At 37.5% G+C, this 20,443-nt stretch overlaps 1 protein-coding gene across 3 annotated transcripts in view; it reads right to left on the reverse strand.

Annotated features, from left to right (window-relative positions):
- The window catches only part of IFIH1 (interferon induced with helicase C domain 1), a 67,898-nt gene extending 48,259 nt beyond the window's left edge, over window positions 1-19,639 (reverse strand). For 2 of the 3 annotated variants that reach the window (XM_056110267.1, XM_056110269.1), the window contains exons 1-3: window positions 18,843-19,639; window positions 9,273-9,441; window positions 3,344-3,466 (exon numbers count right to left, since the gene is read on the reverse strand). In XM_056110267.1, the coding sequence (XP_055966242.1) occupies window positions 3,344-3,466; window positions 9,273-9,441; window positions 18,843-19,289 (739 nt within the window). In that variant the 5' untranslated portion in view covers window positions 19,290-19,639. The remainder of the gene's footprint in view (window positions 1-3,343; window positions 3,467-9,272; window positions 9,442-18,842) is intronic. The other variant, XM_056110268.1, reaches the window with a different exon arrangement.
- Between the last annotated feature and the right edge of the window lie 804 nt (window positions 19,640-20,443).

Genomic DNA, 20,443 nt, shown 5'->3' on the forward strand with positions numbered 1-20,443 from the left:
ATAAAGGATTCTAATTCTAAAAAAGAAAGAAAATATGTAACACCAATAAAGTCCTACCAAGTCTGAGAGCTATTCAAATATCTTTTAGAAATCATTCTTTTAATGTAAAAAAATTTAAAATTAACTTTAAGACTTCAGATTAAAGAATTCTAAAAACTTCTTTGCATTGACGTTTTACAAGCTATTTATACTAGTTTATCATAGTTTGAAGAACAACAAGAAAAAGAACAGACACCACATATTCCATAGTATCTATCAGTAGCAGCGCCTAAGGACTACAAAAAGGGTACTACACTTTGATAAATAAACTACTCTTTATTACTATTCTGGAAAGGTCCAGAATGATTGTCCAAAACTATTCACAAATATATAGATAAAAATTCCAGACATCAAATCCTAGCAGATTAGAAGACTGGTCATGATTGAGGTGGGAGCCTCAAATTATCACACAATTTCCTGTACTCACATGCTTTCAGACTGTAATATATTCTTAACTCTTTATGATTTTCCTCAGCACTGCTTCATGGCACTTGCAATGTAGAGAATGACTAGTGTTTGGCTGATGCCCATTGGCTGAAAGTTCCATGGGAGCAGACACCGTTTTTGTTATGTAGCTGCCCTTTATTTACAGTGAATACACTGAATAGTAGGAGCCAGGCACATGACAAGAGTTTGAGAAACATTTGATAAAGGAAAGAAATTTAAGAAAGGCTGGAATAAGAGAAACCACAATGGGGGGGGGGAACATTCTACAAGGTTGGGGTTTTGTCTCGTGACCCAACTAAAACTTATGATAAACGGTAAGAAAATAGAAGTCTCAAAGTTTTGCTCTTAATTTTGTTCTTTTAGAAACTCAGGCACTTCTATCAACAGACTGCAGCTCATGGGCTACTTTGGGCCAGTAACCTTTGATGGGAAACACTCACGATAAACACATGCATGCCCAGCCTCCATATTATATCCAGTTCTTTCTAGTGTGAATTAAAAACAAAACAAACAAAGAATCAAAACTACCAAATTAAGTAAAACAGAAACAGTAATTCACAGAGATGTCTAGAAGACCACCATGGAAGCCACCTTAATACATTAAAACCTCACAATCAGATAGCATGGTCTAGGATTTCTATGAAATTATTATTTCTGGAAAAAAATAAATCACAGCAACTCAAATGAAACAAACAATCTAGAATTCAGGTAAAACAGCGTTGCTCCTTAAAGTGATCCAGAACCAGCAAGCGCATGTTCAAGTGGGAACATGTGAGAAAAACAAAGTACCAGCCCATCAAAGGCCCTGTAGCATTTTAATAATATCCCTTCCTCCAGGTCCTACAATAGCACTGTGCTCCCGGGAAGAAACAAACTAAGAAATGTAAATATCATAAATCATGATAAATAAAGATAAAGATAAATAATAAGAAGCAATTGTAAAAATGTGTCAATGAGTAATACGAGTAATGAAAAGTCCAAACGAGTAGCTGAATGAGTAACTGGAAAGTCCAAAATTGTCTTTAACTAGAAATCAAAATTTCAAATTCAAATAACAAAATATAATATTGCTTAAATTTGAAAGTATTATCCATTGTTGGGTGGAGCGATAGCACAGCGGTAGGGCCTTTGCCTTTCACATGGCCAACCCGGGCTCGATTCCTCCATCCCTCTAGAAGAGCCCAGCAAGCTACCTAGAGTATCCTGCCCACACGGCAGAGCCTGGCAAGCTCTCTGTGGTGTATTTGATATGCCAAACACAGAAACAAGAAGTCTCACAATGGAGACGTTACTGGTGCCCGCTCGAGCAAATCAACTAACAATGGGAGGACAGTGCTACAGTGCTATTCATTGTCACAGACGAAACTCAGGTGCAAATCTCCTAGCTGTGCAGGACATGTAAACTGATACAATTTCTTGGAGTGACAATAAACAGTATAGATCAAATGTCTTAACATGATAGAAATATTTTTACCTAAAAATTCCCAGAATCTAATATGCTTTTAATAATTACATGGAGACATGATTGCAAAGAGAAATACTTAGGTACTATGCATGTTGCTATGGATTTTACAAATAATGAAATTTCACAAACCTTTGTTATACTCATATATAATGAATTTTTAAAAACTCTAAATTTTATCAGTGAATAAGTTATATAGGAGTAGGATTGTTGCTCATGTGGTAGAGCACATGCTTCACATGGCAGCAGGGATGGGGTGGGGTCCTGTGCTCTCCTCTGCATGGTCATTACAAGTCCCTCCCCATGCAATACCAGACATAGTCCTGGTGACTCTCCAGGACCAGAGCAAGTACTGTGGACCCTGTCCCACCAGCAAACAAAGCAAAGCAAAACAAAATAAAACATATTTTAGAAGAATATATAAGAAACCAGGGAAATGCAACTATACATGAATATCTTTTGTGTGTATGTGTGTCTGTGTGTGTATGTGTGTGTCTGTGTGTCTCTGTGTGCATGTACTGCAAAAGTAATATGGACGAAAGTTCTTTGGTTTCCATGATTTTCAAATTTCCTGTAAGCTAAATAGCATTTTTCTGAGAATCAGTATAAAAATAATAAACTCTGTAGTGCTGTGAGGAGTCAGCTTACAATAATTCACACACTAAAAATAATTTCTGGGAATTGTCTAAGTCAGTTATTAAGTAAACCATTTTATAACATGTTATATAAACAGCCAACAAATTAAATTAAGATAAAGGATACTTAAAATTCATCACTTTCTAATAAGTTTGCTTGATTTTACTATTATTTATAAGGCTACCAATGTCTACTAATTTATATAGTGGAAATGTGATAAAATGATGTACTACTGCTCAGATACTCTCCAATTTTTTGTTTAGTAACTTTATGTGGAAGGCTTGAACTCAGTCTTTGTGGAAATATTTATACCATAAAGATCGGAACAAAATTAAAATCAAAGATTTTTTTCCCATATCCTGAGAGAGTTACCTTTTAAACTTTTAGCAGTACAGAGCAGATTTGAGATTTTTGGTTAAATAATAATAAATAATACTGTGGTCCGTTTGCAAGGAGAGAAGAGTAAGGAAAGAATCTCCTATCATGAAAAAAATTATAGAGGAAATATATTTATTTGGTTTGATCTTTCCAGGTCTGTTTTATAGCTAAAGGTGGTCATGGTGGTATTTATTTCTCTCTCCAATTAGTTAATACACCAAAATCCACATCAACCAGAATTTAGTAACTATTCCACTTGAATTCTACAGATTTGGATTTGGTTTCTATAATCCAATTAACTTCTCTGAGACAATATAATCTATAAAATGGCAATAGCCTCACTATATTTCAAAGGTTTGGATGAATCAAATGAATTAGTACCTGAAACTGTGAAAGATGATTCCAATGACGTATCAGAATCTTTCTCTGGACTTGGCTGAACCATGGTTAAAACAAGTGGTTCTTGAGTTTCAGGACCATTTTCCTGTGATAAATTCTCAGCTTCTGTGAATAAAAGTACAAAATGTAAAACATTGAGATTAAAGAGATAGTTGAGGGATTGTCTTCCACACATTAGACCCCAGATGAATCCCTAGCACCACATATGGCCCCCTGAGTGATGCTAGGAGTGACCCCTGAGGACAAAGTCAGGAGTAACCTTTGAGTATGGACAGGTGTGACTCAAAGCTCTGGCACTGTAGCACTGTCACTGTAGCACTGTCCTCCCATTGTTCACCGATTTGCTCGAGCGGGCCCAGTAACATCTCCATCGTGAGACTTGTTACTGTGCTTGGCATATCGAATACATCACGGGGAGCTTGCCAGGCTTTCCTGTGCAGGCGAGTTACTCTCGGTAGCTTGCCGGGCTCTCCGAGAGGGGCAGAGGAATCGAACCCGGCTTGGACAGGCCGGCAGATTGCAAGGCATATGCCCTACCACTGTGCTATCGCTCCAGCCCAAAGCTCTTGCAATAAATAAATAAATAAATAAAAATTTAAAAAAATTGAAAAATTGAAAAATACACCAATACAAGTTTTTATATGGTATATTATTACTATTATTTTTAATGATGGTGCCACAGGCAGTTGTTCCCAAGGGCTACTCCTTGCCTGGTGCTCAAGAGTCTCTCCTGGCAATGTTGTGGGACCAGGCACAGCTGGGAATTAAAGCTGGAACTCCCACATAAAAAAGCATGCACTCCAGTCCTTTGAGCTATCTTCGCGAATTCAGCATTTTCATTTTCAATGAAACAAAGTATTTTTTGATGGTTAAATTTTATCTTATAAAAAATAAGACATAGAATTATGCTAGTAACACAGAAAATGGAATTATTTCTTATTTGACCATCCTCTTTGGAAAGTAAAGAACTTATTCCATGATATGAAGTTATATTTAAGGTTGAATTAATGAAAATGCAAATTTGATGGTAGTTTTTCTTTAGCTCATGCTCTTGCCATTTTGTTCCCTCATGCATTCTACACAACATGTACATATGCTTTAATGTCAGCCTAAATTCATGTATTTTGAATTTGGGGAGATTTTTTTAAAATTTAATGAAATATTGTATCTTTCTTTTTTCTTTCCCTCTATTTCTCCTTCCAAGATGTGCATACTTTAGAAGCATGTATTGAGTATTTTATTAAGGGCCTCCAACAGTTCTAAAGAAATAAAGTTTCTGCGCATCTGAAGCTACAGTTTGTTGGAGAAGACTGATGTCATCAGAAAAATGTCTTAAAGTATTATTTTGGGTTACTCCATTTGAGGAAATAAGAGGAAAATATACGTAGAAAATTTTCTGAGAAAACCTTTGTGACCATACACTTTGAATTTATTTGATGTTTGCAACTAGATAAATTTTGTTTGGATTTTATAATCAGCTTACATATTTTGTTACTACCATACACGCACTTTAAATGTGTTAAATCATTTGTTCCTCAAAGGGTTCTAGGTAAAAAATATTATCATCCCCATTTCACAGGAAAATAAACTGAGACACAGAAATGACCAGTATCAGGTCAAATTTACACAACCAGTGAAATGAAGGAACCAGGAATCAAAAATCCAGAGCTAGCTAGCACCTGGATTCCTGTATCAGTCATCTCTGAATGGCATGTTAAAATGCCATACATTGAATAACTTTAGCTCCCGAAAATTACTCTCATAGTTTTGGAGATAGGAAGTTAAATATCAATACACTATTATGCTGGTGTCTGGTAAGAGTTCTGTAGTTAGGCCGTAAAAGCCCACTTTTGCTCTGACCTCACATGCTGAAGAAAGAGAAAAACAAGAAGCTCTTCTTGTTTTCAGTTCTCAGAACTGTGGGATTGGTGACAGACTTTCTGATTCTCTTTTTTCCAGCTATCTCTTGAAAAGCCCACTCTCCAAACACAGGCACATTGCGGGGTAGGCCTCAATTTAAGATTTTTGGAAGGTGACCAGAGAGAAAGTACTGCAGTCAGGATGCCTGCCTTGCATGTGGCTGACCCACATTCAATCCCCAGCATCCCCTAAGTAGCACCAGAAATGAACCACGAGTAAGGAGAAGGCCTAGAGCATCAGTGTTTGTGGCTAATGTTTTTTTAAAAAGGCAAAACAAAACAAAAAATTTTGGATGGAGGGCCAGAGGATTATTTCAGGGTTCTTGATGCTTGCCTGGCCTGTGGTCAGCAGATCTCTGGGAACACATATGTTCTCCCAAACACCCGAAGAGTGACCCCTGGGCACAGAGTAAGCCCTGAGCACTGCAACATGCGGTTCCAAGCAGATCTGAATTAAAGAAATAACCTCAAGTAAATTTGTTCTGAGTGCCTATCAGAAAAATTCTGAGATTCATATAAAATACACAACTCAGCAATTAATCTTTAAATTTCTTACTTCTTGACGGACTTTTCTAAGAAAATGAGAAGTAAACCTACTTACTTGGGATGAGTTGGTCAGGAGCAACCTGACAGTAAGTGAGGGGTGAGAGAAACTGAAGACAGCTGAGCCCCTGATAGCAATAAGCATTTTCCCTCACACCCAGGAGAGAAATTCAGAAGCTATCTCCTCTAAGATCTCACACATCTAAACCTACATCCTAGTCAAAACAGGGGAAAGTGCTAATGATGGCAGGACACTACTATTCATGAATTTCTCTCTTCCTCAGCTTTCCTCTCCTCATAAAGTGCTTACTTAGTCTTGACTATCGAGTAAATGTGCATGAACTGGGAGGAATTAGATAAACTAAGTTATTTAGAAACAAACAGGAAGACCAAATCATAAAGAAAATTGTGGCATGTAAAAAAGAAACTAAAGAGGAAGGCATGATAATTCTAGATGACTGTAAATACTAGATTAAATGTATCCAAATGGGGGGGGGGGGGGGGTTGTCCTGGTGCCTGCCCAAGCAGAGCCCTCAGCAACCCCTTGTTTCCACAATCCAAAATCACCACCATACCCCTGACCCGACTCCATTGACTCAGGATGGACCTCAACAAGATATAATCTGCTGAAAATTTGGGATGCGGGTTTTGTGACTGAAATCTCCAGGATTTCTCAGAGTAGGGATGTTCTATCTCCTCCCACCTCCCTGTACTTCCAAATGCCCCAGAAGTCATATCCATACCCCAAAGCTTCCACCCAATTGAAAAGCTACTCCAGCCTTACCATCTCGATAAAAATACCAAATGCCCTGAATGGACACCATGGCCTCTTGGCATCTGTATTATAAAGCATAATGCACAAAAGGAAAAGGAGAGAGAGAGCAAGAAGGAAAGTGCCTCCCATAGAGGGAGACTGGGGAAGGGGGTATGAGGTTGGGGGATGATGGTAGGGCAACAAGGGACATTGGTGATGGGAAATGTGCACTGGTGGAGGGATGGGTGCTGAACCATTGTGTGGGTGAAACCCAATTATATAATAGCTTTGTAATGGTCTATCTCACAAATATCTAATTAAAAAAATTTTTAAAGAAGTAATGTGGAGTTTATACCCAATTCAGTCAGCTTAGTCAATGACTGAATAAATTTCAGTACTCCTACATTAAAAATAAAATGTGTCCTAACACTGGTGTTTCTACATATATTCTATCTGAATAGCTATTCAATAAATTAAAATTTGAAAATAGTATTGTTTCTAACAAGGTATCGTGCACAACATAATTTAGTAATACCTTAGCAAACAAACCCCACAAATGCACACACACACAAACACACATGTTTTGTGTATGTTTGTATTTGTGAGTCTTGCATGTATATATGTCCATGTGGTCAGGGCTTAGTAGTAGAGCACATACATTGCATTCACTGGGATTGATTCCTGACAATAAAATCTCAGAAGAAATATTGCCAGACACGTTGTCTATGTTAGGTACATCTAGAAAATACTTTAGAGCAGATCTTAATTCTAAAAAAGTAAGTCCTGTATAAAATTTCCTAATAGATAACTATAGTTATCTATTAGGAATCTAATTAGATTATTAGAATCTAATTAGATTATTATTATTATTAGATTCCTAATAGATAACCATAGTTATCTATTAGGAATAACCATAGTCTTGAGTATGTAACACTGAGTAACACTGAGCCCCCTCCGGAAAAGAGAAGTAAAATAAAGATGCTTCTGATGGAGAAGGACTTTCTGCAGTTCACTGACCACTGAAAGAGAAGCAGTGGCAGTAGAAGTCTTGGAAACTGCTTCATGGACAATCAGAGAATTATTGCCTGATTTTGGAAAGCTCCTCAGATTCTCTAGAAACATTACTGAAAAAGAAGAGCTGGAAGGCCTCAAAAGTTTTACTCTGTGATTTAAAATATATGATACTGGAGAAGAAAAAAACCTTAAACTTAAATCTTTATACTTCACTTTCCATGTTTCGCTGACATAGAGGTTCATTGACACTATTTTATATTAAAAGTACTTGACTTTATATATATATGTTAATCTACGTGCATGTGTATGTGTGCATTTCAAAACATGGCAATGGGTAATATGAGGTTACTCACGTATCTAGAAAAAAATGCTGTTTAGTAATTTAGTAATTATTTTGTTTTATTTTGCATAACTTGAGGAAACTTTTCATTGTATATTTCATTTCATTCAAAATTCATTAAACAATTTAAAATTAAATGGATTTAAACAATGCCATCATTTACTAAGTACCTTATTCCATTTGATAGTATATGGGAATGTGGATTTGGTTGCATTTCAGTTCAAATACTCAGTATCAGGAGAGATGACTGGTATGTGGTTGGCACTCATTAAATATGAACCGAATGATTAACTCAGTGACTAAAAATATAATTTATTTCAAGCTTATTTCACTTGAGAAAATAATAATTCAGTTAAAGAATTAATTACCAATTAACTTTCGATTTATCTTACTCATGACATTTTTCATAAATAGAAAAATTCTATGCTTAAAATCTCAATTTAGAGCTGCAACATTACAGTTGAGAGAACCATAAATACTTCATCTTTTTTTATTATAACTAAATAGCTTTTATTTTTGTCAGTAGGGATACGTTGAGCTATATTCTGCTGGGTTCAGGGATCACTTCCAGTGATGCTCAGGGAAATTTATGTGGTTTGGGGGCCGGTCACAAACATGGCTAGTGCCTTAACCCCGAACTATCTCTCCAGACTTATAATTGAGAATTTTTTAAAATCCAAAGGAAATTTTATTAAGATACATTGGTATTTACAGACTTTCTATTTATATGTTTAAAAAGTATGTAAATACCCAGAATAATAGAAGGAATGTTTGCAATGACAGCTAAAATACTCTTTTCAATGCATTTTAAGTCTATTCAAAGTTAAAATTATCTTGATGAAAAATTTCAGGCAATCATTATTTCTAAAGCAAAATAGAGTCAGTGGTTCCATTGTTGAGTTTTGTGAACTTCAGTAAGTTAATATTTTACCCAGTAGTTTCTCATTTGTAGAGTGGATATACTAGAGCAGAGTCTCATACTTTTTCCACTCATAAGTATAAGTTATTTTTTTCCAGAGAAATACAACATAGGTGAGCACTGCTAGAAACAATAACTCATTATGCATTTAATTTTGAATTAATTTTTGCTTATTTGCATTCAGAAAACTTTCTATCGCCAAATTTTTTGTGACCTCCACATTCAGTTTTGCAACCTCATATGGGGTCGTGACCTACAGTTTAAGAAACTGAGGTACTATATAATCCCTCAAGCTCCTTCCAGTTTTGAAATGTTGATTGTAAATATCTTAGAGCTTGACATTATGTCAATGGGCTTCCCTAAATTCTCAGTCAACAGTCAAAACTTACATACTCTTCCTTAGTACTAAAAAGTGGAAATACCTGCACTGCTTCCAGATAGATTGGAGCCTGTTAACTCTTCCACCAGTGCTTCATTTCCAGTTCGGTTTAGAATAGTCAGAAAAGGAGAAAACCAGTTTTCTTTCTGCACAATCCTTCTCAGTAGTTCTCTTACACCTGCTTCATTTCCAGCATTTTCTGCAGCATCAACCTGTTTTAAGATAAACATAAAATTAAAGAAAATCAGAGGCTGGAGTGATAGTAGAGTGGGCAAGGCACTTGCCAAATATGTGGTCAACCAAGGTTTGATCCCCAGGATTCCATATGGTCCTCCAGTACTGCCAGAAGTGATCCCTGAGAGCAGAAACAGGAATAAGCCCTGAACACTGATGGGTGTGATGCCAAAATCAAAGAAATAGAGAAAGAGATATGAAGAATAAAAGGGAGGAAGGGAGGGAGGAAGGAACAAAGAAAATAAAACATTTTAAATAAGTTTTTAAAAGGAATGGACCTTTTGGAAAACTGAGCAATCACGCAGTAAATATAAAGTTTTATTTTCAAAATCTAGAGAAAACAGCATTACTTGTAGAATAAATTGCATATTCTGGGATGGGCCACACACCCTTTTAAATATGAACTGTGGGTCTGGGAAGATAAAGGGGCAGAGCAATAAGTCTAATTTCAAATGCCAGGCACTGCAGGATCCCACAAAAATCAAACTATAAGGGTGGCACCACCAAGAACAGCACCACAAGGAGTAAACACCAAACCTGTAAACTGCTATAAGGTAGTATTTATTATTTTTTTAATAATTAAATGAAAAATAATTAAGCACGCACTCTATGTTTAGTTCCTTGAGACATTAGCAAAGCTTGATACTTAGGAAATAAATGTTTTTAACATCGCTATTCTGAACTGGGTAGGACAAGAGGAAGTATCTAGCTATGTTATGTCTTTTTGTCACCAGTATCTTTCTGTATGTCTAAGTCTTGCTGTTTTCTTTTACTGCATGAAAGTAATAAATTTAGCCTATATCATCTAACCTCTCATGCATCCTCATTACCATTATGAGCAATTGACTTTGTGTTTCTACACTTACCCACAAATACTTGTAGTATTTGTTATATTTTTCTTAAATTTGTGCACATTTGGGGATGGATTGATAGCACAATGGGTAAGGTGCTTACCTTACACATTAATGACCTAGGTTTCAATTACATCAACCCTTATAGTCCTGTGAGCACTGCCAGAAATGATTCCTGAATGCAGAGTCAGGTATCTCAGCCCTGAGCATGACTGTGGCCCAAACACACACTCTCTCTCTCTCTCTCTTTCTCTCTCTCATGTGTTAAGTTAGTATTATGAGATAACATCTATTTCTGTATCTTTCTTTTTTGTGTCAGCTTTTTTTTTTTTTTTTTAGTTTTCTGGATCATACCTGGCGATGCTCAGGGGTACTTCTGGTTCTGCGCTCAGGAATTACACCTGGCAGTGCTTGAGAGACTATATAAGATACTGGGGATAAAATACAGATTAGCTATATGCAAGGCAGATGTGCTACCCACTGTACTATACTCCAACCCCAATAATTATTTCTATATCCATTTATTATAATCCATTGTTTTTGCTTAGTTTTATTTTTATGCTAATTCAGCAACTTCTTTAAAATTTGAATCATATATACTATTATTATCAGACTACATCTCCCAAGTTTTAATATGGTGTCAATATCTAATACAAGTCACATTTAGGCCAGAAAGTAATTAGACAGGGCCTAATCAGCTTGTTTTGTCATTGATAAGGAAGCTTTCATCTTCTGCTCCTTAGTCTCTATATAGAGAAAGAGAACTGAAACGAAATTTCAGTGGCTCTCCCTAACCATTAGAATCCTATGGGAAGTTTTAAAAAATACTGAATGGGGGGCCAAAGAGATAGTATAGGGGTTCGGGTATCACTTAAATGATGGATACCCCCTAGTTTATCCTTCGCACTACATATGGTTCCCCAGGCATCTTTAGGAGTAGTTCCTGAGCACACAAATAGAAGTGAGCCCAGGGCACTGCTGGGTAAGGTCCAGATTTTCCGCACCCCATATATATACACAAATATTGATGGGGCCAGAGAGATAACTCCATGGGCAGGATGCCAACTTTACATGCAAGAGGCCCAGCTTTGATCCCCAGCACCACATGGTCCCAAGAATTAGATTTGAGAGCTACGCACAGAGCTCAGACTAGTAGACTGTACTACTCAGTGTGGCCCCTCCAAAACAAAACAAAAAAAAATCCTCATAAAGAAATATTTAATCAGGGACTAAAGAGATAGTACAGTGGGTAAGGAGCTTGCCTTGTGCATGGCTCACTCAGGCTTGATCCTCAGCATGCCATATATTCCTCTGAGCACCACCAGGAATGATGCCTGAGTGCAGAAGCAGGAGCAACTCCTGAGCACTGCGGGGTGTGCCCTCCCACCAATAAAAACATTTAAATAAATACTGGACTCTACCTCCAAGAGGTAAATTGTATTTTTTGAGAAATGTGGAAAAAAGATTAAAACTATTTAATGATTAAAACCATCATAATTAGATAAAAATATTAGCTAAAATATTCAAAAGTTCTTATCAACATTCACTCATCTTCTATGTGCATGATTTGAATTATTTAACTAAATTATATCCCACAAAATTTATGTACTTTCTAGTTATATTATATGTATGACCTTTCAATTAATAAAATTGTATTTTTGTAACAATTACTGCAAATGAGGCTAGTTGTTATACTATTATAGATAATTAGAGAAACATCTATATTTATAAACACTTTTTACTAGCATACACTATTCATGAAGAAGTTTGCAGTGTGGAGTTTTGTTTGTTGGTTTTGTTTTGTTTCTGTTCCTTGGCCACACCCAGCTTGCTCAGGATTTACATCTGAATCTTTACTCAGGAATCACTGCTGCTCAAACTTGGGGAACCACATGTAGTACCTGGAATCGAACACGGGTTGTCCAAGTGCAAGGCAAGCACCTTAACCCACTGTACTATCTCTTCAGCTCCCAACATAGACTTCTTAACCAAAATATATTTTAATTTCATTAGTTTACTATTAATGGTGGTGTCATAAAGGTTCTGCATACAATAACCCTGTAACACTGAAGAAGGTGCCAATATTATCTAATGAAGGATTAGAAATCTAAATTGCACAGAAGTTCATTTTCCTCCTCAAGACTAATAATGCTAGTAAATGGCAGAGGTAGAATTTGATCCAGGCCATTGTTTCCTGGGGCCAGACATTGCCTTTCTGAACTATAATATATCAAAAAATAATACAGTCAATAACTGTCTCCAACTTTGGGTTTCAATTTATGGTAATAAAAGTAGTTTAAATTACTACATAAACATAAAAAACTACCAAAACATTTAGTCTACTTCCCCTATTGCATTTCCTAAGTAAATTCCTACTTATTTGCCTCCTTTTGTCTAGCTTTATTAATCTCCTAATAAAAAAAATCATCTTCTCTGGTATGTGTAGCATTTTTCTTACTACTTGCTAATTTAAGCAATCATTGCTATATGTGTTAAACAACTTTAGTTTCAGCACCTTCTCAAATATTTCAATTTTAGTAACTCCATCATTTGATCATATTTAAATGCATTTTTAAAAAGTAACCAGAAGAAAACTCTCTAAAAACAAAAATTATAGTAATAAGTACTACTAAATATCTAAGCATATAATATTAATTCCCATTTTATCTATAGTCTTAAACTATTAATCAAGTAGATATTTTCTGCAAAACTACATCTGTAAAGCTTGCTTGGTCCTTACTGAGTTCAGATAAAAGGGTTATATTGTATTGTTACCTTCAAATATTATAATTATTTAAATATGAAATCAAATACAATATTGTTTGATTTAAGCAGTTTTACCAAAACACTGATTTTTTTAATAAATTGCACAAATTTGCATGCCAGAAATTACATTCTCTGAAGAAATGACACATTCTTTTTAAAAATGTTAATCTTTCTCCTAAAACTAATAAATATATTATATCCTTATATGAAACTCACTGAAATTTGCAGTAACAAAACACCTGATGAATCCCACTCATGTCCTCCTCCCATGGATGATTTCTGTGAATGTGAAGTGAAATCTACTGTATACAGGGGACAAGTGGGGCTATGTACAAATCAGGAAACAAAAAAAAATGTTAAAAACAAAAATTTTTCTTCTTACTGTTTTGGGGAGTCTAGGATTTGCAAGTGGCACTTAAGAGAACTGATAGGTCAACTTATTTACAAAATACAAAACAAAAGTGAAACTGAAGAATACAGATCAAGTATGATCTGGAATTGTGTGCAAGGGAAACCATCATTAACAGTAACTGTAAATCACGGAATCTCAATTAATTTTTTTAAAAGTTAAAAAAAAACTTAAAAAAGACTACAAGTCAATGTATTCTAAATATTTGGACATAAATTTTCTCTTTCCAGCAGGAATCAGTGAAGAAACCAATGATGTTTTCATTCAGTATTGGCTTGCCAACACAAATGAACAGTTTCCTAATCAATGTTTTCTTCCAGGCTGGAGCAATAATACACCCAGTAGAGTGTGTACCTTGCATGCAGCCAACTAGGGTTCATACTTTTACATCCCCAAAAGATCCTCAGAGCCATGCAAGGAGTGATTCCAGATCCAGGAGTAAGCCCAAAGCCTCACTGGGTTTGGTCACAAAAAATAAAGTCAAAATGCTTTCTTTCCCACATCACAATTTAGCTACTTAAATACAATAGTGATCCTTGACAGCATTAGAGTTAAGCTCTCAGCCTAGTAGTTACCCCATAATCTCAGGAAATAGTTCCAAAATTCCCAGTGTCTGATCAAAACCTGGCAACACTAAATTATGTTTCTTTTCATATGCAACCTTCTGTTAATTATTTATAATTTTCCTCTCAAAATCGGTGTTTGCTTTGCATACGGCCGGCCAGGCAGACCTGCGTTGGATTTTTCTGGTCCTTCTAGGAGAGCCCAGCAAGCTACCGAGAGTATCTTGCCCGCACGGCAAAGCATGGCAAGCTACCCGTGACATATTCAATATGCCAAACACAGTAACTATAAGTCTCACAGTGGAGACGTTACTGGGCCCGCTTGAGCAAATCGATGACCAATGGGAGGAGTAGTGCTACATTATATTTTCAAATTGTATGTAACCAATATTACTGACACTGTAGAATGCAAAACAGAAGACAAGAGGACTATGTACCAGTAAATCAGGAAACAAGTTATGTTGAAAATCAGGATTTTTTTCTTATTGTTTTGGGGATGCTAAAACTATTAAGTGCTATTTAGCAGGGCTGGAGGCCCTGCTGGCCTCTCTGTCACGCAGGCTTGCAGTTCAATGTGAGACTGAGGATATGGTGTTGCTCAGATTCACTGTGGGGATCACCTGGGACACACTGGTAATGTTCAGGGACCTCTGGGGCTGCACCCAATAATGGTCTAGGGAATACGTGGTCTTGGGTATCAAACCAGGGTTGGCAGCATAAGATGTTTGTGCCTCAACCTCTGTACCTCTCCGATCAGAAAAAAACCTTTTACAAAAAGGCTTGCCCCAGTAGGGAAGCTGTGAGGTAGTGGACTCAAACTCCAGACCTTACACATGGCAGATATGTGCAACTCACTGGAGTTATCTTCCCAGTTCAAACAGGAATTTTTTTTTTTTTTAGTTTGAAACCATTGTATTTACATTTTTTTTTTAATTTTTTTACAGTTGTAGATTTACAATTTTTTTTGTGCTTGGGTTTCAATTATACAATGATCAGATACCCATCCCTCCACCAGTGCCCGTTTTTCACCACCATGGATAATATCCCTCCCACCCCCATCCCCCCATCCCCCCCTGCCTCTGTGGCAGGACAATCCCCTGTGTTCTCTCTCTGTGTTTGGGTGTTGCGGTCTGCAAAAGAGGCATTGAGTGGCAAACATCAAACAGGAAATTTTTAAGAAATAGTTCCCTGAAAAAACTTAGTATCCTTGCAAGTCAATATATGCTATCATAATGACAGAATTAATTTTTGTAGTAGTTATTTCTACTAATAATATTCCTATCCATTCTAATCTGCTTATTAAAACAAATGACATAGGGAACCTTGGGAGACTAAAACTTTTGGTACTCAATTCCACATAGGGAGAACTGACCTTACTTTCTAATGACTTTAGCATGTTATTTCTGGCTCTCTTCTATAAATAAAAGTTACAGACTCTCTTCTAGGATTACAAATATTTAAAATTTTGACCTAGATAGGAGAGGATTAGGTGCTTCTCCATAACTGTTCAGTCTGATATTAAGACACAATGGGAATACTTATTGATTACTTGCTGAAGTCATAGTCATCTACGCCAATGATGGTGCCAAGATGTCACTCTACATTCTAAAGTAGAAGTTCCTCAGCACAGAACATGTCCCAGGATGATATGATTACAACTACTTATAAGGTACATCTTATATTTATTGGTGAATCTCCACTTTTTACAATAATACCTCACACACACTAGGCATCTTAAACCGTTTATTAAAAGAATGACCAACATTACAACATAAACATTTTGTTGCAAAGCAAAGGTATAGTATGTATTATTCTCTAATGTTTTCACCAGTGTGGTGTCAGGAACAAAGGTGTCATACTATAAATTTAAACCACAATAAAACTATCAAGTGGTTTATCTGGGTTTTAGACTGTACACAAACCTAAATCTTAAATAATTTGTCAAAATCTCTCATCTACAGCAAACAAGAGCTAGAAGACTGAAATGGGAATCTTAATCTAATGGACCAAGTATAAAATGTCTAACAGAATCCAGAAGAGATTAAAATATTTTTTAAAGCAGAATTTCATCATAAGTGTTTCTCTAAATAGTCATAAAAAAGGAAGTGGAGAGCTTAATGCCATCATCTCTTCATTTCTGATTGCCTAGTAAGTTAGTTCATGCATTATGCATATTAATCTTATTCCAGGATACTTTTTTCAATAAATTTAACTAATCAATCAGTATGTAATTATTAAACATCAAACTTATAGGTGTTCCTAGCCAGCTTCTGGGTACCTAAAGATTCTGAGTATATTCATGAGTAAAGTTAGAATCATGAAATTTAACTCAAACCAAAGTAATATATTATAGAAAGCCAAAAAAAGGTCTCAAATTCAAGTCTTCTTATTTCAAATTCCACTGTCCTTTGCTGTTATAAAATAAATATTAATCCCTCACCCCCATAATAATATATATTCTTCTAAATCAAATTCTTCCCTCCAATAATCTTCTATACCTTATTTTTGAGTCTGATAATACATGCAAAATGATGGTACAAAATTGATTCCAGCATCTAACAAAGGCAAAATTCAACCTTTGAGAATATAGAATACATAGTTTCTCTGTCTTTTGAATCATCCTATCAAGTTCAAATCTGAAGAAGAATTAGGGTTGCTTTGGTCTTACCTGTTATCAGCACATAGTATTCCCTTACTCTATATCTTCTTTATGTCAAATTCCTTGCATCTCATTTTGTTAACTGCCTCCAAGCTTGCCAGAATCAAGAAGTTGGATAAAATCTTGCTGGCGGAAATTCAATCCAGGCAAGACAAAAGTGATGCTGATAGGCAGAAGTATTTAGAGTAAATAAGGAGAAGTGCTGTTTCACTGGCAATCGGGACATTATACCCACCAAACATAAACAGCTTTGTGGTGTTACTGGACTCTGTTGCTTCTGGACTTCCTAACAGCTACTGTGGCTGGAAATGCCATCTTCCAACTCCAGCTGGCTTGAAGGCTGCATACTGTCTTCCAAATTAAGATTCTGCCACAGTGATGTACACATTTGTCATATCCAGCTGGACTACTATAATGCGTTCTAGCTGGTTCTCAATACACAAAACTACATAAACGTTACTGACAACAGTGTAAAGTAATTTAGTTGTTAAAAAGGAAAGCCATTCGTCAAAATGAGATGCATGCCTGGGTCTTTGGACAGGCCGTGTGGTTGCCAAATCTACGAAGAAACATTAAATTTAGTTATCATAAGCTGGATGTGAGACCAATGACCACAACTTTATAATGAGGATGCAAGAAACTAATGACTCAAAAATACTAGGAGAAAGAAAATGGCAAAATTATAGTAGTTGATAAACCTTTTGACTTAAAAGTTATGTGTTTAAATGTGCTTGAAAATAAAACTTTTGACTAACAACACTGAATAAGTGAAATTCAAATGGATGAGTATTTCTGTTTTACAGTATGTCTAACTCATTGAAAAACAATGAAACACTAAATTCAATGAAACACTAAAGACACTACAATAAAGCATAAAATCAACTGTAAAAGTTACCCTGTAAAAAATGCCATCTGGAAATCCACTATTCTTGTATGAGAGAGATAAAACAGGTTAAGATTCTTGCAAACAAACCCCATTCAATTGCCAGACCCGCCAGGAGTCAGCCCTGTTCCAGTCAGGAGAAGCCCTGAACACTAATAGATGTACCCCCATCCCCATTCCATATCCACCTTCTTTCACTTCAATTAGTGATATATTTTCTAATGATTTATCACTTTCTATTTCCAAGAAGTATTATTTATTTTATGAAACTGTTTGTGTCGCTGGAGAGATAGTAGAGGGTTAAGGCTTTTTTCTTCCATGTTGTGGACCCGGGTTTGAATCTTGACACATATTTGATGTCTTGATCACCATCAAGAGAGATCCCTGAGCACAGTCAGGAGTAAGCTCTGACCACCACTGGGTGTGCCCCCTCCCAAACTCTGTGTGTGTATGTGTGTGTGTGTAATCTCTCTGTGTAATTCCTTATTCAGAACAAGAATATAATATGGGCCAAAGAATGTCAAATGTTTTCTCTCAAGTACACGTAATACGTATTTTAGACTTTCTGGGCTACTCACACAGTCTTAGTTCAACTAAACTTGAAACCTAAAGGCTTTTATAATATATAAATGAGTGTACATCTGTGTTCCAAGTAAACTTTATTGAACACTGAAAACTATAGAACCAAAAACTCAAAAACAATCCTTAATTATAGGATCTAAAAAAATAAGAAGCTGATTGGATTTAGTCCAGGAATCGAGGTTTGCTGGTCCTTGGTCTATGGAACTATATTAGATAAGATATAATCTCTTTGCCCCCATCAGAACCTAACTTTCTAGCATTTCACCTGGAGCAGCTCTGGGCAAGTTATTAAACTGGTTTCATCTATAAAAGAGTTAATAACACTAAAAATTGTTATAAATCATTACAAGTATGACATTTTGTAATACACTTTACAGATGATAAATAACTGCACATAATAAGTGCTCAGTAAGCTTCATCTGTTAGTATGCAGTTATTATGATTATCCAGTTAAAGCCTCTTGGGCTTATTTCATACAGAGACCTAGAAAAACCCTCTCTCTCTCTCTCTGGTAAGATTTCAAAGGTATATTTTGAAGGACCCAGATATTCACTTCTCTCTGAAAGAGGGAACCAGATTTCCCAAAGATGTCCAGAAATGTTCAAGAGTGACTCCCAGTTGCAAGAGCTGCCTCAAGGACCAGTTCCAGGTAAACAGACAACGTACCCGATTTCTGTCTTCTGGGGTCAGCAGATCCTCTGCCACACACTCATCCAGGACATCTCTAACCCGAAGCTTCTCCACCAGCGTAGGCTGAAGGAGAGTCAACAGATGGAGGCACTGGTCATGGGCATTCTCCATGGACGGAGAGGGCAAATCTTTGGGGTCCATGTAGCGGGCAGCTAAACTGTTGCCAGTATGCTGAAGAGCCATAACAAATTCCGTGGCCCAGCCTTGGGGCCACCTGCCGTTCTCCAACTTTCTTAGCAGGAGATCCACCGCCTGGTAGTTCCCGAGTTCCCCGGCCTTCTGCCGAATTTGGTCCTTTTCTTCCAAGGACAGAAAGCTCAGGTAGTCCAGCACCGGGTTCACCGTGATGTACATCTTCAACCTGTTCCTGAAGCACGAAATGAGGTAGCAGAAATTCTTGTCTGTGGCACCGTCACTCGACATCCTTGGGGCAAGGAGGAGCTGCTTCCCCAACCCCCCACCGGCTGCTTCTCTAGGCTCGACGGGTGCGCGCGGCTGCTTGCCGCCTGGGCGGGAGCCGCGGGGTCTGCGCTGAATCGACTGCCCACCGCTCACCGGGGGCCCTTAGGACGCTCGGAAGCGAGCTCTGAACGCACCTGGGCTCGTGCAAAGCTGAGCAGGGGGATGGGGTCCTCTGGATCCCGGCCGTGCGCGGGCAGGCCAGGAGCGCTGGAGTCCCCTGCTGAGCGCTCAGCGACTGGAAACCTGGACGCCAAGCGCGGCGCGTTGGAACGGGTGGGAGCTCAGCGTCCACTTTTCCTCCTGGCCACCCTTATAACTTACCAGACTTTGGTTTCCGTTTCGATTCTCCACCCAGAAACTTCCCTCACTCAATCAGCTGAGCGGGGCGTGTTTGTTTGGCGGGGGAAGGTGTCACCCTTAGATGAGTTCCGGGCGGGAAAGTCCACGGATCTGGGACACTGGGAAATCGAAAAGGAAAGGGAATTCTCTCCCCCCCCCCCCCGACCCCCAACCCCCGCCCAAATTAAAAAGCTGCGGCAATACCCCGGGGCCCGATTTTGGCCTTTCCTTGCTGGGTTCTGCCTCGGAAATCAGCCTGTTTTCCACCATTCCTAGAATTGTAATTGCAGATCAACGGACAGCCTGAAAGCCAGTGGCTGGGGACTTTCCCCCTAAAAGTTGAAGAGAAACTGCCCAAACGATGATGAGGATTTACCCCACGGTAGGTAGGTTCTGGACCCTCCAGTTGGTGCCACTGCAGGGAAAAGTGGAGCCATGAAGACAAAAGGGCACTTTGCAAAGATACTCCAGCCCAGAGTCCCAGGAAAAGAGGATCTCTGTTCTCCTCCTGGAATAAACCTACCTTTTTCCTATGCCACAAGACTTGCTATCTCTCTGCAGGTTCTTGAGGTAGGAAAAATTAGAGGTGGTAATGAGGTAACTGTTGACTTAATTAGCACACTCTTCAATAGCCTGAGTGTCAAACATAGAGGATTTAACAACCAACTCAGCTTAGGAGGAAGTCAAGATAAAGAGTTCCTCTTTTTCAGCATGCAAATCTCCCTTATCCTTTAATACACAGCTTTCCTTTAACAAAACCAAAAAAAAATCCCCAA

The sequence above is a fragment of the Sorex fumeus genome, unplaced genomic scaffold, assembly GCF_029834395.1.
Source record: "Sorex fumeus unplaced genomic scaffold, SorFum_2.1 ptg000009l, whole genome shotgun sequence".
Taxonomy (NCBI): Eukaryota; Metazoa; Chordata; class Mammalia; order Eulipotyphla; family Soricidae; genus Sorex; species Sorex fumeus.